The following is a 16,780-nucleotide window of genomic DNA, read 5'->3' on the forward strand; positions in this document are numbered from 1 at the left end:
AGAGAATGGGGAAGGGGGTGCTATAGAAGTGTTCAACAGCTTGTCTTCGTTCGAGGATCCTTTATTCTAGCAGGGAAGACAAGTACACAAGTAACTATCATGTAGGGCCTTTTGTGATAAGACCGTAACACGGTGCAAAACATTTTTGAGCAGGCAAAGTCACCTCTTATTCAGGTTACTGGGATAGCCTTCATAGAGGAAGTAACACTGAGTTGGGTCTTGAAGATGTCAGCAGAGCCCGAGAGAAAGCAATACGAAACATACAAAACAGGAGGAGGGGGGCAGCTTCGTGAGTGGCTCAGTTTGACTGGAGCACTCCTTACGTAGAGTCTTGACTGATGACGCTGGAGAGGGCGGTTGGGGCCAAACCCTGGGGGGAACTTGAATGCCAGGCTGAAAAGTCAGGCTTTCATTGATGGGCAGTGGAAAAATCACCGAAGGATTTTTTTTAAACAACTTGATTGAGGGAGTTCTGACGTGCACTAAACTACACATTTCAAAGTACAGTTTGATAAGTTTGGGCATGTGTATATACCCACAAAACCATCACCACAATCAAGATAACGAACATAGCCAATCACCTTCAGAAGTTCCACTGAAAGATATTAAGAGAATGACAATCAAAGCAAAGCTTCGGGAAAACATTTCTTGAGTTTTAAAAAATAAATGCTCCCTTCTGATAGTTTTTGGAAGTCTCATAATCTCCTTCAGTGGTATGTAAGATTTCAAAATGAATTATAACATCTAAAAATGAATAAAACAATGGACACAGCTTTGGTCGATCTGGTGGCAGTATATTGCACAGACTGGAACGGGGCAAGCCTGGAACAGGAGGATCGATTGAAAGCTTAACTAGGAGGCTTTATCAATAGCCCAGGCAGGTGGTCATAAACTCTTGTAGGAAAAATCAAAACAAGAAGGAAAGAATACATGAGAAAGACTACTTGGGTGAACAGGACTGGAAAGAGGAAGGAGGGGAAAAAATGACTGAAGTTCTGAGCTAGTTAAACGGCAATTGGGGAAAGAAAGGGAATAAGAAAGGTATATAGAAATAAAGGGTTGGAGTTCGTGGATATGGATTTGGGAGGAAGGGAAATAAGTCAGACTTACAAATCACCCACATGAAGGCAAAAGGTAAAAGCACAGATTGGCTTGCCTTTGTGAAAGACAGAGTTAATGGAAAGAAAAAATGTCAAGCTAGAACTTTATAAACTTTAAGTCACAGGGGCTCCAAACTGTTTCAGCAGTGCTTAAAATATTTCAGGCCCCGGGCTTTACAAAGAGTATTGTTTCATTTATCCCTCATAGTGATTGTATGAATTAAGTTACCAAATCATCTCTATTTTAAGATGTGGAAACTAAAGCACAAAAGAATTGGAGTACCTGCCCAATGTCACGATTAATCTATGGTGAGAGGAAACTGTTAAAACCAGATCATCTGAATGCATTCTTAGTTTCTGGGCTACAGCGTCTTCTTCCTATAGCCCAGTTACTTCAGTTTTCCTAGGACGGGGGGCCTAGCAACAAACACAACACCCAGACCAAAGAGCAGACCAGGGTAATCCCCAGGGGCACCATAGCCTCTATCTCAAGACACCAAAGTATACTTGGAGCTCGATTCACATTCTGATGTTTTATAGGCAACACGGGACAGAACACAGAGCTGGTATGGCTAAGAGGGAAAAGAAAGGAGAAAAAGGAAGCTGCTGGCCTCTGACATTTACCACTCAATTTAATGTTTCCAGGTTTATTGAGATATAATTGACATTTAACATTGTCTAAGTTTAAGGTATACAAAGTAATGACTCTGTGTGTGTGTGTGTGTGTGTGTGTGTGTGTACAGCAAAACGATTACCACACTTTTTGGGGGGAGGTGAGAACTTTAAAAATCTTCTCTCTTAGCAACTTTCAAATATACAGTACAGTATTGTTACCTACAGTCACCATGCTGTACATTACATTACAGCCTCAGAACTTTTTCATTGTATACTGTGTTTCCTCGAAAATAAGACCTACCCTGAAAATAAGCCCCAGTTAAATCGTCAGCCAGACGGACGCATTTAGTACGTTATGACGATGTTCCAGAAGATGACATGACTGTATTTGAATAAATGTAGATTGTTGTACATGAAAAAATAAGACGTCCCCTGAAAATGCACCCTAATGCATCTTTTGGAGCAAAAATTAATATAAGACCCGGTCTTATTTTCGGGGAAACATGGTAACTGGAAGTGTGTACCCTTTAACCACTTCTCCCTATTTCCCCCAGTCCCTACTCTCTGCCCCAGCAAGCACCAATCTGTTCTCTATTTTTGTATCATTCAGTTTAGATTGCATTTGCTGAGAATCAGTTCAAATGCGTAGACAGAAGAATTTTATTTCATGAACAGAACAGCATTAGTCAAAGTAAAACCTGACTTCACCTAAGAGGCCAAATACCACAAAACTACCATGTTGAGTTCATAGTAATGGAAGGGACAAAGGAATACATCAAGCATCTTAAATTGGTAGCAAAAAGCTAATTTCTACTAAAGAGAAACATGAAATCTCATTTCTGCATTATCAACCTATTGTGATTTATCCAAGAAAAGAGGAAACGGCCTAACTTGAAAAAGTAAAAATTTATTAACAGCGCTGCATCTTTATTTCTGTGCATTTAAGGGAGCCAGATGGCCAGCTGGTTGAAGGGATGGGATGCCATTAGCTCTGTAAACTTCTGCCAAAGCCATTCACGCCTCTCTTCAAGGCTTTTCTTCCTGACAAGCAGATTTGAGGGCTTATGGGTGAAGGAGTCTCTACTGGATGGATCACCGCCTACTAATCTGAGATTGTGAAGGACTATTATGAGATCCACAGAGCACAGAAGCCACAGGCCTTGCTTCCAATCACCTCCAAGCCCTTGTGGTAGGGCCAGGGAAACGTATACCCTCTCTGGATGACTCAGGAGTCACAGAGCTCTGATTTGCCAAAGTCCTAAAGAAAGTTTGGACTTTGCAAGAATTAACACTCTCAGAATAAATTATGAAAAAAAGAGTTATTCTGTGTACAACTATGTTTGACAAGAAGTATCAGGATTGCAACAGAGTTTAAATTATTTGAGGAGAAATGTCTGCAAACTTAAATGGCCAGGTAGTAAATATTTTAAGCTTCAGGGGCCATAAGGTATCTGTCATCTGTCATAACTACTCAACTTTGCCACTGCAGTGCTAGAACAGCCATAGATAATATATAAACAAGACAGTGTAGCTGCATTCCAATAAAACTATTTACAAAAAAGGCAGCAGGCCGTGGGCTGCAACCCCTGTTCTAAAGTGCTGGTTCCCAAACTCTAGATGTACACTAGAATCATGTGTGGAACTGGTTAAAAAGTTGGGGTTTTAAGACCCAGCCCACCCCTACAGAATCAGAATATCTAGGGACAGGGCCTGGAAATCAGCTATTTATAAGGCCCACAGATGACACATGCATCACACTTTGAAAAACACTGTGGTATGCAGCTAGCTTCACCTAAGCTGAGCTGGCCCTCCTGTCCCAGAGATGGGTCTGCATTTCCTGCTTCCGGTGGCAGTACAAATGCAGTGACTGTTTTCTCTTTCTTTGGCCTTTCTAGTAGCAGAGCAGATGAACAAACTGCTATTTTTCACTTCCAACCCTGAAAATGCATAAAATAATTCTGATCAGGTGAAATTAACATGAAATTTAGGTTATGAATTTTTTTTAAAAATCCTCAACTTAAAATAAGATTTCCCAAACAAAAATCTTCCTGAAATCCTTTAGACTGAAAAATTAGTAGACAAGATTCGCACCAAACACAGGGTAACTCTGAAGGACTCGCTAACTGGATACGCCCTTTCCCCAAAATCTCCAGCAAAACGCCTGTCCTGGTGCCTGGAATTCCACTACTAACAAGTCATTGCTTTTTGTCTGGAGGCCTTTGCTTCAACAGAATCTCATTAAAACTCACATACAAACAGAAAGTATAAAAATCTCTGCAGACCTCTGGGTGCTGCTCCCAACTTTAACAATCAGTAGAAAATAAATTACTCAGCTAAGTTCAGTTCTGTCCAAAACAAAATGGCACTTTATTTGGTTGTCTGTTTGAATCACCAGAAATCAATCACCTGATAGGTCAAACGGAAAGAGAGGTTCAGACTGGGAAATGGCTCTGCGTCTTCTTCAGCTCTCCAGATTTTCCTAGGAAGGACAATGAATATCCTACAGTCAAAGGTATGGCCGTGTGGAACTCCCTACGGAAACCAGGAATGATGTGCAGATACCCCCGGGGAATGCAGCCCTGACAAGGCTTCTGCCGATCCTGGAAAGGTGAGTGCTCTATGAGAGCAGCTGTTCGAATGGTGCCACTCAGTCCTGGGCTTAGAATGGCTCCTCTAGTCATCACCACGGCAGATGACACTAATCATTTTTTGTTAGATAATAGTAAGATGATTCTGAACGGCCTCAACACACAGCCAAAGACGTGAGGGAAATTTACCCGGGAACAGGGAAGCCAGGCTGAGATGAGAATCCCACCACCAATACACTCTGCAGATGTGCAGGAGGTGGACATTAGCCGTATAGGGTCAGCGGTCCACACTTTAGGCAGCATGACTCTGCAGACCCACACCCACAGGCTGAGCTTCTCTGACTGTTCCCCTTTTCTGTGGCATTGTCGGCAAAGTAGGGAGGCCTGTTTTCCTGCCTGGTTTCCAACTCACAGGAAGAATCGTGGACTGGAGTCCCAGGTGTTATCAGTGCAAGGGATTACCAGCAAATGCCTCGCCAAGCCAGGGGCCCCAACATACTTACCCAACCGCCCTGGCATTGGACGAACTCCCGGATGGCACTGTTCCCATTGATCATATTTGTCACGGAGATGGCCACCTGTTTTGCCATTTTGGGAGCCATACGGGCCACATGTTCAAACAGCTTCACCGACACTGCCAGGAAGGCTCGCTCATAAGCAAGGCTGGAATCCTGAGCACACCAGGCACTGCTGAGAGATTTTACTGTGTCCTGAAGTATAGCCCCTGACTGGGGAGAAACACAGGGCCTATCAGTGGGGTATAAATGAAACGTGCAAGACGCTGCAGGTATAGGAATCCAGTCGAGAAAGTGTTTCCCCAAGAACGGCAGATGAACCACAGTTGCATCTGAACTCATCTTCGGGAGCAAGTAGATGGATAGACTTTTCTCATTTTACTGTTTTGTTACTTATTGTAATGGGTGTTAGAAAAACCAGAAGTGGCCCATCACACCCGTGATTTCAGATATTGCCTAGAATGAACCAAATGATTGAAAGAAGAACAAAAACATTTGAAAGAAAAATACTAAGCACATGACAGTACAGCTCAAATAGTGAAGGAATTGCTCGAATGACTGAAGTCTGGGAAACGCTAAAGTAAAGCAGCAGATTACCTTTTTCTCTTCCCCCCAAAAAATGTGGCACAAAAGCCAATAGATAGGGCCAAGCAAGATCCCTTGTACTATAGTGTCGGGGGCCCCAGGGTGGTCAGAGCAGGGAGTCAGAGCCCAAACAGGCTGAGAAGGGCACCCACATGAGGGTAGCTAGATCTTGGTGTTCCAAATACGGTTCTCCAGTAAAAGAAACCAGAGCTCCCTGGAGAATGGCTGACTTCCAGCTAGGGCTTGGAAAAATACAAGCTCTTTTGTCAGAAACCAAGGAAGTCCTCAGAGAATAAGAAGGATGTGCTGAAATGACATAGTCCAGGTTGAAAGAACCGCCACGGGTCAGAGCTGGGACACTGTGAGCATTCAAGTCAATAATGAGAGGAACAGATTGCAACCCACTGAATAAAGCAGGAATTCATGAGTCAATATTGACGTAAAAAATAAATGAATAGATTGAAATTTGGGTAAGACATGGGATATTTACATGGTTTCAAAGTACCTCCCTACAAAACACTTATTGACTACAAAGGGGAAATGAGTAGCTTTCCAGTGGAGAAGCCTGGCAGACACCATCTAAGTGATTCAAGTCAGCACCAGTAGTGGGAAAAACTGAAATCTGTGCCACTTGACAGGAAGCAATGAGAAAAACACAGCAATACTTCTGTAATATTCCTACCAAAGGTCCGTATCCTGAGTCCATTCAAGAGAAAACATCAAACCCAAGGGACATCCCACGAAATAACTGGCCTATAATTTTCAAGTTTCAAGGTGATGAAAATCAGGGAAAGACTGAGCAACTCTTCCAGACTGAAGGAGACTGAAAGGCTGTGAGAGTGAAATGCAGTCTGATTCTGGCCTATACCTTTCTACGATAAATGACATCAGTGGGACAACTGGCAAAAGTTGAATGGGATCTTAGGATGAGATGAAAATATACCAATGCTAACTTCCTGATTTTGATGGTTTAACTGTGGTTATATAAGAGAATGTCCTTGTCTGAAGGAAATATAAAAAAAGGATTAGGGGGTGATGGAACATCACGTTGGCTACTTACTCTCAAATAACTCAAAAGGGAAATTCTTTGTACAATACACGCAACTTTTCTGTGAGTTTGAGGCTGTTTCAAAAATATTTTTTAATTAGAAAAGTAGATTCAACTATCAGCTACTTAGGAAAGCTTCGGTGCAAGCAATTAGGAATCTATTCTACCTGAATGTAGAGTAGGCACACCACCCAAGTTGTATTCAGTAAGAAGAATAACACATTAATGGTTCTAGAATCAGTCTGGGCTCAAATCCTAACTTCATCACTTATGGCGTAACCTAAATTACTTGTTTCCCTAGATCTGTTTCCTTCTCTGCCTAAATGGATATCAAGTCAGAAAATACTTACTGAGGGTGTGTTATGTATCAGACACTATTCTAGACTGTGTGAATACGAACAGTGAATAAGACGGGTTAGCTGTTTGCCCTCACAGTGTTATGTGCAGATGAGGAGAGGTTGTGCTACGGGTAACAGCTTCCATAATACCTCATAAAGTGGGGTAAGGGTTAAAAGAGATAATAAGTGTAACGCATTTAGAATACTGCCTGGCACACGGTACGTGATAAATTAGTATTAGCTGTCATTATTGATATTCATCAGCAACATCTTCTAGAACATTGTCTGTGGTCTTTCTATCCAATAGAGGGTCCAGTACTACTGCCAGTAGTCAGCTTTCTAAGGAACAGCGAGATATACCCTGTGGACTACTGCACCATTATCCTCCATTGCACCAAGCTTGTCAACTGCCTATATCCTTCCTGTACATAGTTTCATTGCTGGACCTTGGAAGAAAAAAAGAGGCCCGTGTCCAGAAAAATAGGTATTAAAACAGGTGCATAACAAAATAATAAAGTGCCTTAGCAAGAATAAAGTGCTAATGATGTGCTGTGTGCCACAAGGCACAGCTCTGACGAGAAACAAACAGAAACAAGGTGAAGGTTGACCCCCCTACGCCACAAGCTTTCCATCTCAGTACCAGGAGGTTTTGATTAACTCCTTAAGAATTAGCAATTAGAGCATCCCTGCTGGACCTCCTTGGGTAAATATATATAAGACCCAAATCTTTCACAGAACATTTCTAGGCACACTCATACAGGAGTATAAGAAAAGGGAAATAGAAAACCAAAGCAGTGGACAATAGAAACAGTAGAAACTTGACCTGCCCCTGACTGATGTCCGCGATGACGCTTTGGGCTGAAGCTTCCAGTTCTCCGTTGAACTTGTCCCCTAACATCCGAAGGCGACCAGCAACGATGGCCACGTCGAAAGAGCAATCCTCTTCTAAGACAGAGGAAATAAACACAGTCACATTTGTCACAATGCTTGCAGGGAGGGCAAGTCCCAGGACTCAGGGCATTGGAGAAAGTTCTCTAGGTTTTTAAACAATGTTGACATTGTTCTCTTCCAAGAACAATGTTCTGTCAGTACCAATGGTCAGAAAAATCGCCCTTTCCTGAGAATCCTTCCCTTCCATGAAGACTTCAGGCTTTGCTGAAAGCTTCGCGTTTTGCCTTTGGAAACGTGAGTGGAAATGAGAAAGCATACTTCAGATTCTCCCACTGGCCTGCAATCACCACCTCAGGCCAGGAGACTTACCTGGTGAGTCTGTTTCATCGCCACCGTGTAGGCTCCGCCCAGCAACCTGCGACGCGGTACCTAAGAAGTCGTTGAGTAGAAACTCCACGATGCGTTCTGTTTGCTCTTCAAAAGTTCTGGGGCTCATTTTGGATGTTGGTGCTGTTTTGCTTTTCTACAAAACAAGCAGTTTTCAGTTCAGCAGGAATTCCTCTCCCTCTCTGTCTCCCAAAGAGTCCTAATGGGACGTAGGGTCCTGGAGCCTTGCCCACCACTTTGCTTCAGAAATAGCTGCTCAGATAAGTGAGGCTTCTCTGAAGGACTTACCCGCACAGAACTGGGCGATGACTGAACACTTTTAGTTCCTTGTCTCAGAACCACACCCTAGTCAGTATCTAAGATTAATGAATAACTTAGATTGACTGCCAATTTTTAACTGAATTAGGATCGAGGAAGAACCTCTTGGGTAATGTCACTTAAGAAACACTTCCTGTATGGTATAACCTAAAGAAGGAAGGTTCGTAATAGACAAGCATTCAACTCCTGATTATGGCACGTATTTGCCATAATCATACATTGGTTATTTATTGAGAACCCACATGGAAGAACTATACCTGGCACTACAAATAACACACACAAAAATGACATAGACACAGTCCCCATCCTCACAGAGCTTACATTTTAGCATGAATGATGGCTATTCAATAATTAATCACATAATTTCTTGTGTTTATTGAGATACAGTGTGATTATAGTGTGTAAAGGGAAATGAACCGAGGGGGTTAGGAAGGCTTCCTGGAAGTAGTAACATCTAAGATGAGCTCTGAAGGACAAGTAAGGATTTATTAGGCGAGAGGAGGAATGACACCATTCCAGGTAGAAAGAATGGAATATGTAAAAGCTGAGAAGGTGGGGGGAAAAAAAACCAAAACACTGGGCATTTGAGGAACTGTAAAGGGAGATACAGTGGTACCTCGGTTTTCTAACGTAATCCATTCCGGAAGACCGTTTAAATTCTGAAATGTTCGAAAACCGAGGCACTGTTTCCCAATAGAAAGTAATGCAAAACGGATTAATTCGTTCCAGACCTTTAAAATCAACCCCTAAAACTGCAAATTTAGCATGAATTTTACTATCTAATGATACCATAGATCCATAAAATTTATGGCGTTCATAAACCAAAATGGTCAACGGAGACGTTCGAAAACCGAGGTACCACTATAATACAAAGTATTTCACAGAGAAATCGTGAGGACTAAGGTCATGTTATGTGGAATGACCCAGCAGGGTCTGACATGCAGTCACTGTTGAAAATGTCTTCCTTTCAGCCCAAGGCCTAATGACCAGAATGAAAAGGACCTGGGATTTACTAACAGGATTAATTAGGATTTTCTAAAAAGGGTTGGACTGTCATCGTTTTACAAGATCTCAGGATCGGGCACTTACCCACATAGGCTGCCTTCGTAATGTAGCTACACCTATATTTTGGGCTTGGGTCTCAGAAGCAGCATTCAAACCTATCAGCCCTTCCAGGGTATTCCGACCTGGTGAACTAATAAGAGATTCAAGTATAAACAGTAAGTCAATTGCTCAGAATGGAATTTCTATCTTGCAACATAATCAGAGCCAGTCTTTTGTTTTCTGTTCCATCCTATAAAAACATAAATTGCTTGGGACTAGGAATAGGAATTATGTAGCTGAAGGGCCATTTTCATTTGTCAGTTCCTATCACTAGGGCTGAACTGTCAGTTACTACTCAGTAGCCTTCAGACCGCTAAGGTCGGAAGGTCCCTCAGAGAGAATTCTAGGCCACCTTCCTTGCCCACTACAGCTAGCCACTGACAATTTAAGGATTACAACAAATACATTTACAATGTACTCCCAAAATAATATACAAAATCAAAAATGTGTACAAGAGGCCATCCGACTGGTATAAAAAGGCCTGCCCCAAGGTTAAGCGGTATCAGTCAGCGGCAGAAGAGAAATTTAAAACCAAGTCTGTCTTACCTCAGAAACCTTTTCCCACAATAATAAACCACCTTCCTCATTTCACTACTGATATGCTTATACGCACATACCATCTGTCGAATCTAAACTGGACTCCTTTGCATTATCTTTCTGATCAATGTTGTGAGGCCACAGAAGCGGACTATATGCTCTCGTGGTCAATGTGGGATCGATTTTCCTTCTTCGTTTACCTCTCTTTGGACCTTCAATGTAGCACCCTCCCAAACCACCCTTCCCCTCCCACCTCCCGCCCCAGCCCACCTACCCTTCACTCTTACAGTTCTAGTATCGTTCTCCTAAATATTACTGAAAAATGAAGCCATAAGTTTTTCACTATTACTTGTTTCTCTTGCTGCTCTGGCCACAATAATTTACATCCTTCTTCCAAAAGCCTCATCTCATCGTATCATGGGCTCAAAGTCCAGGGTCTTGTTATCTGCCCCAGGTCTGCATGAGGATGGGGAGCCTCAGGTATAGCTCCTTCAGTGTGGAGACCTACAGCTAAGTTGTCTCCCCTCCCCAAACACCCAAAAGATGAGAAAGGGACAGAAAATGTGCAACAGAACTCCCATTCAAAAAGGGGGGGAATGGAGGCATAGAACAATCACTGGTCCATAGCAATAAAATTACGATCAGGAACTATGCAAATGATTGTCTATGCAATGTTCCAAAACACCACTGTCATTGGTGGGTACTCATTATGTGTATTACATTCTATTACCCATTCTAAGACAGACATTAGGAACGCCATCTTTCTAAAAAGCACAGTATCAACTACCCTCGTGGATTTTAAAGCATCTAACATATCACATCATCAAACCATATGCCCACAGAGGCTAGAGAGAGCTCCTGAGGGGAAGGAATAGTAAATAAATAACTATGTGGTATACTGAAGCTTTAGTCATTTTGCTTATAAAGCAGTAAAACCAGGCTACAATTAAATCAGTTCTTCATTGAGATCATCTTAAGATTGTATTTTCAAAAGCAACAGTTTCATATTCTGTTATGCCCCTTACATGACAGAAAATCAACCAAGTAAAACTTAATTTTCTAAAAGCTCCAATAGTTGGGATTATTTTAGTAACATTTATTCAATTGCTGAGCCATACCTAACTTTCTTTAGGTCAACATTTCAATTAGTCTCTAATTTTTTTTACAAGTCAATAGATTTACGTAGTTTCTATCACCTATATCCTGTTTCCTTGTAACACTTTTATTTCAGTTACAGTTGACATTCAACATTATTTTATATTAGTTTCAGGTGTACACCATAGTGGTTAGACAGTTATATAATTTATTCAGTGACCCCCCCACCCCCACCCCCATTAATCTAGTGCCCTTGTACACTTTAAATTGGCAGCGCTTGACATTTTGGTTTAACTGGACAAGTCAAAATATGGAAAAGCACTTCTGAAGCTGTTCTGGTCCCTCTACTTTCAGTCCCTGGGGACCCAAGGTCTAGATCAATCATTCTCAATTGGGGGTGATTTCACCCCCCAGAGCACCTCTGGCAATGCTGGAGACATTTTCAGTTGCCACAACTGAGGGTTCTCTTGGCATCTAGTGGGTATAGGCCAGAGCTGTGGCCAATAACCATCCTACAATGCACAGGAAAACCCCCACAACAAAGAATTCTTTGGCCCCAACTGTCAATAATGCCACTTTTGAGAAACCCTAGACGGAATTCCATTATTTTCTACATAGTTGACACAATGGAACACAACACACTTCAAACACCAATCCCAAAACACCGTCAGAATCTAATTACTTCTAGCCATTCATTCAATAAGTATTTATCAAGTAATCACTAGATGGCAGATATTATGAAGACAGATGGAAAGAAAGACAATCTTGTCCACAGGGAACAATCAACTTACAAAACCGAGGGCCCTTACCAGAAAATTCAATACTGTCTGTTACATATTCCTATTAAGAGCCTCACTGTGAGAAGTGAGGGGTGAAAAAGTACTTGAAGGCTACGCGGTCCACCTCCGTATCTAGGTAACGGAAGTCCTAGTTAAGCTGGGTGATATTTGGAGCATCTTATCTTAACTCCTTGAAGAAATCCTCTCACTAAGCTCCATGTTAAAAGTTATGCGCTGTGTTCACTGAAGAACAGCATAAGAAACAGTCACATGAAGCTAACTTCCCACGGAAATTGTGTCCACATCAGTCAGTGCCACCTAGGTGAAGCTACCTGTGAATTTCTTTTAGAAGTTAGGTTTGGAATGTTTCTTTCTCACCGATGACAACTATATAATTATTTCTCTTCACTCTGACTGCCAAATCACTTACAGAGCTAATTCGGAGGCTCAGCTATATCAACTGTGTAGGCCCTTAAGCCTGAACATTTGTGTATTTCCCCATCCCTCATCCAGCTGGTCTTTACTGGTAGTTTCATCTTCCCTGTTCTGGATTCTCTAGTTATTTATACTTTACCACAATTTCATTAAATCTGTTCTCGCCATAAATTGTTTCAATTATAAAATGTGGCCAGGTATGAATCAAGTGAAGACTGAGGCAGAGTGACAAGCAAGGAATTACAACAGTACTGCTAGGCACGTGCACTGATGCTTTCACAGCTTGGAGGAGACCCTTCTGAAGGCAATGAGGCTCACAGAAAACGTCCTGGAAGAGCTCGTGACTGAGCTGAACGCTGACTTAAATAAAGAAGATTTAAAGGTGAGGCAATGTTTTCAGCAAGAAATGAAAGCAGGTGCCAAAGCACAGAGGTGAGACAGAGCTGGTGCATTCAGGAAAATGCAAGTGGTTTGCTTTTGTCAGAACAGAGGGTGTTGGGGGAGTGGTGACACGTGACACTGAAGACTCTGAACTCTGGCCTAAGGAGCAGGATTAGAAATATGAGAACAGTCAGGAGTTTACTGCAACAATCCAGGGAAGAAAAGATGACCCCCACAGACTCCATCAGTTTCCACACACATCAGGCATCTTTAATTAGTAAAATGCCCTAAAACTGATTAGAAAAGAATCCAAATCCTAGCCTCACCCCCATTCCCGTCCCCTCACCGACATGAACTTTTACAACATCACCTGGAAAAATGGGTCATTCACCAATAGGTAGGAGAGGAGTGAGTCAATGGTCTTTGGACGAAAACATGAGATTCGTGATTCCCAGGTTTCCCATTCTCCTGTGCATGTGATATTATCTGGACTTACAAACAGCTCCAATGAGGAAAACTAAGGAACTGAGAGCTACTCATCTCTCAGGACAGGCATCAAGACTCTGTTAGGATTTTATGTCTCCGATTGTTCCAATCACAGTTTCTAATACAGAAATAAAACTGCTCAGGGTCTCCGGCCTCGCCTCACTTTGTTTCACAGAGATCTGCATTCCCAAGCTCTCGGGCTCTAACAGCAGCTCTGTTAAGAACAGACAGCCAGTGTCCTCCTGGGCACTGAGGTAGGCTTTCCATGGCTGAGCCCCTGCCCTGCTCACTGCGATGGTCTGGATGTTCACCACCTGCAGAGCCATCTGGAGGGTGTCGGGATGGACTGCTCCCTGCCAAGGGACCACTTGCTGATGGGCCACTTTGAGGCTAAGCCAAGTTTTCTCGAAATACTCAGCAGTGAGCTGGTGATTGGGGACCAGCGTGAGGGCTCCCGAGTCAGGGAGTTCTTGTGCTCTCTCCTTGTTCTCTTCAGGAATCAGGGGTCCTAAAAGAGTCAGAAAGCTTGTGTAAGAGATGCTCTTAATCTATAGGAACTACATTTTTTATCTAGATTTCCAAAAGTATACAATGTGGCTTTTATCTTTACATCAATGGCTTAAATAGCCAGTGATGAACTTACTTGCTCACAAAGCTTCAAATTCAGGCAATAGTCTGAGATTTAGTGAGGGTACTCTACTTTCCACTCGTCATTGGTCGTTGCAAAAGGTAATGTTTCATGCCAAGATATAAAGTAAGGACTATTTTTACCTGATGTGGCGAAGGATGCAGTGTTAGAAAGGTCTGGGCCACGACGCTCTGTCCCCTGGCACGCACAGATGGTGGCCCAGCGGGCTTTGCCATATACTGGCACCAGTGTGTTGAAGTCTGAGGCCCAGCTATTCACAGGCTTTTCTGCCTGATCCTCCAAAAGTCGAAGAGAAGGGTCAGACTTAGGGCTGCACAGGACCCGCTTAACTTCATCAACGCCAGCTAAGAGGAGGCGGTAATAGAAGAGCCCTCGGTCTCGTACTGCCATGTCCTTTTCTTCCTCTGAGGTAAGACAACAGGTGAGTTCATTAAAAACCAAAACACTCTTCTGCTACCCCTGTGCCAACCAAAACAGCAGGAAAAGATGGAGGGAAGAAACCCTAGAAAACACTGACATTTTCTTCTTGCATCCCAGACAGGACTCGCCAAGCAATGGAAGCGGTGGGAATTTGCAGCATCGGTCACGGCAAGTCCTGTTTCCTTCGGAAGAACCTACCTATGCTGTAATGCAACAGCCGCCCCAGCGCGTCCTGGCACTCAGCCGGCCGCGAGAGGAAAAGGCGCAGCAGGGCAGTGAGGAGCTCCATCTTAACAGCTGGGAATGTCTCTGACTTCACGTTGTCGACGAAGTCTTCGAACACATAAGGCGCATTGGGAATTCTTTCCCCGTGGACACCAAGTAGCCAAATAAGTGCCTGCTTCCCCTGGGGAATGAAGGAGTAAGAACAGGCGCTCAATGCGTGGCTGTCCAAACAGAGTCGGCAGCACACAGCTGCAGGTGTTGCCGTGGCCCCGAGTGTCAGCAGAAAGGGTATCATCGCTTATTAATTGCAGCTTGCATTGTAGCGATCCCACCTACTGCACTCGCTACAGCAAATAGGAATGAAACTGTCCTCCACAAAAGGAGACTAAAGACGCTCACGGACCATGCTGATGAAGCAATGAGGCTTCCTCAGCTTTGGAGCCTCTTCACCCATTTGGGGTTTAATGGTACAGTGAGAGCTACAGAAAATTTCCTCAATTACTTCCTGAGAGTGGTGATTCACCCGGCGTGCACGTCAGAGTCATCCGTGAGGCTTCTTAAAAATACATGTGTCTAGGCCCACGACTCCTGAATGTTTACGTCAGTAGACCTGGGTGAAGCCCAAATATTTGTGAAAATTCCACAAGTGATTCTAATTTTCATGCCAGCTGAAAACTCCATGGTCTAAATCTCTGACTCAAAACTGTTCCAGAGAACAGTGGTATGAAAGTTATTTATAATAAACACCATAGATAAATCCCAATGCTTTTATAGTTTATATCCCAGCTACACCTAAAAGAGAATCTGAGGTGGCAATCCATTCTAAGAATTTCCACTTCAGACACTGGGTAGAAAGAGTAATTCGATCCCATTTCAGAGAGCAGGGTCCCAAGCATGCCCCTCTGCCTGGAAGTAAAGGAGCATCACCGTCTACCTCGCCATCTTGAATGATCTCCTCACAGCCGGGCAGGGCCTGACACACAGCTTCCGTACACTGAGGACACAACCAAACCAGGTCTCGGAAAGTCTGCACCACCACTACGAACAGCCCAGGACACAAGAGCACAGGATTAGAGCCTCCAAGCAGGAAGGAATCTTGAAAAAAGTCGTACGTTATGACTACACTGCTAAGTGAATTTCTGTAACATGGGTGTTGGATAGGGTGGTCAATGATTATCTGAGAAACGTCTGATGTGGGCAATAATTTCTCAAGTGAATGTTGCTCTTATCAGATTACCATGAGTATAAATGAGCTAATGTATGTGAAAGCACTTCGTAAAATGTAAAGCTGCCTGCAAAGGTGAGGTAGTGTTGTTGAATGATACTCTGAAAACAGTATAAATGGAGCCACCAGGGCTGGAACTATGGTGAGCCAAGCACGGTGCCGAGGGTGTAAAATTTAAGAGGACACAGAGGGTTAGCACTTGCAGGAACCTGAGAGTATCTCTTTAAATCTTTGCATTCAGGCACTTTGCTTGTCTCACCCTAGTCCCAGCCACTGGAAGCCACTGCTTACAGCACGCTGCCATTCGCAAAAACAGGAGTAAAGGTGGGGAAATAAGCAAGGTCATCTAGTATAGTCTGTAGACTCACGGTAATCTGAAGACTCTCTACCCTGTTAGAGCTACATACAGATCCTTTGCTTCTCTGATGGCAACAGATGACGATGTAAAGAAAAGTTTAAACCTCCATGTTACTCAGCAACAAATATTTTTTGAGCAAAATCCTAGAAAGGCAGCCATTACCTGTGGTGATGTGCTCTTGCCGTAGCCCCAGCAACTCTGTCAGAATCTGCACGCACTGATCTGTGTAGGTCCTGGCAATACCACCTACCGAGGAAAGGAAAGCAGAGGAAAGTGTTAAGTCAAACACTAGCACCTCATTCTAAAGTTATTTCCCAGCAGCCAAAGCCAAAGAGGACCAGATGATACCTAAACAAATCACCCCCTGCTGGATGAAATAAGAAGAATCTAAGTTTGTTATAAAGGGAACTTTGGTAAAAATGAATCCGTTTTGTTTTTTTTCCCCCATAAACCACTAGAAAATCGGAAGTTCATGGCAGATTGAAAACTTTCAGTAACAAAGGTCCGTATGTGGCAACCAGATAGGAAGTAGCGTTTGCTGCAATGCACGAGCACAGAAATATTCCTGCTGGGGACACTTGACAGCATGCAGTCTCCTGGCTGCTGGTTTTCCCCTCCTCTCTTTGTTCCCTTTTCTCTGCCCCCTGAAAATAACCATACTTTATTCTTCATGGAGGGTTCCTTCTCTTCCTCCACTTGAA

General features: G+C 43.1%; 2 protein-coding genes across 12 annotated transcripts in view; both read right to left on the reverse strand.

Annotated features, from left to right (window-relative positions):
- On the reverse strand, positions 1–13,224 carry BCL2L15 (BCL2 like 15). 5 transcript variants are annotated; one of them, XR_012491623.1, is made up of 7 exons: positions 13,087–13,224; positions 9,475–9,580; positions 8,050–8,203; positions 7,613–7,734; positions 4,807–5,031; positions 4,122–4,194; positions 1–66 (listed from the first exon to the last, which is right to left on the reverse strand). XR_012491623.1 is itself a non-coding variant. In XM_019730390.2 (6 exons), exons 1-6 carry the CDS (start codon positions 13,101–13,103, stop codon positions 4,177–4,179), a joined length of 642 nt encoding a protein of 213 aa, XP_019585949.2. In that variant the 5' UTR covers positions 13,104–13,224; the 3' UTR covers positions 4,054–4,176. The 5 variants fall into 5 exon arrangements, 3 of the variants coding, with proteins under 3 accessions (XP_019585949.2, XP_074174698.1, XP_074174697.1); XR_012491624.1 differs by lacking the exon at positions 1–66 and adding an exon at positions 2,603–3,652; XM_019730390.2 differs by lacking the exon at positions 1–66 and having other exon boundaries at positions 4,054–4,194.
- Positions 12,961–16,780, reverse strand: part of AP4B1 (adaptor related protein complex 4 subunit beta 1) — an 8,928-nt gene continuing 5,108 nt past the window's right edge. For all 7 annotated transcript variants that reach the window (XM_074318595.1, XM_074318593.1, XM_074318594.1 and 4 more), the window contains 5 exons: positions 16,242–16,325; positions 15,431–15,534; positions 14,470–14,677; positions 13,974–14,255; positions 12,961–13,710 (listed from right to left, as the gene is read on the reverse strand). In XM_074318595.1, coding sequence (XP_074174696.1) covers positions 13,283–13,710; positions 13,974–14,255; positions 14,470–14,677; positions 15,431–15,534; positions 16,242–16,325 — 1,106 coding nt within the window. In that variant the 3' untranslated portion in view covers positions 12,961–13,282. The remainder of the gene's footprint in view (positions 13,711–13,973; positions 14,256–14,469; positions 14,678–15,430; positions 15,535–16,241; positions 16,326–16,780) is intronic.

This window comes from Rhinolophus sinicus, linkage group LG14 (genome assembly GCF_036562045.2).
Source record: "Rhinolophus sinicus isolate RSC01 linkage group LG14, ASM3656204v1, whole genome shotgun sequence".
In the NCBI taxonomy this organism is placed as follows: Eukaryota; Metazoa; Chordata; class Mammalia; order Chiroptera; family Rhinolophidae; genus Rhinolophus; species Rhinolophus sinicus.

Excerpts from the sequence above, each read along its gene's own strand:
- BCL2L15 (XM_019730390.2), bottom strand. Across the intron at positions 8,204-9,474 it reads TACGAAGGCAGCCTATGTGG|AAAAGCAAAACAGCACCAAC; the intron begins GTAAGTGCCCGA and ends CTTGTTTTGTAG. Across the intron at positions 5,032-7,612 it reads CGGACATCAGTCAGGGGCAG|TCAGGGGCTATACTTCAGGA; the intron begins GTCAAGTTTCTA and ends GTTTCTCCCCAG.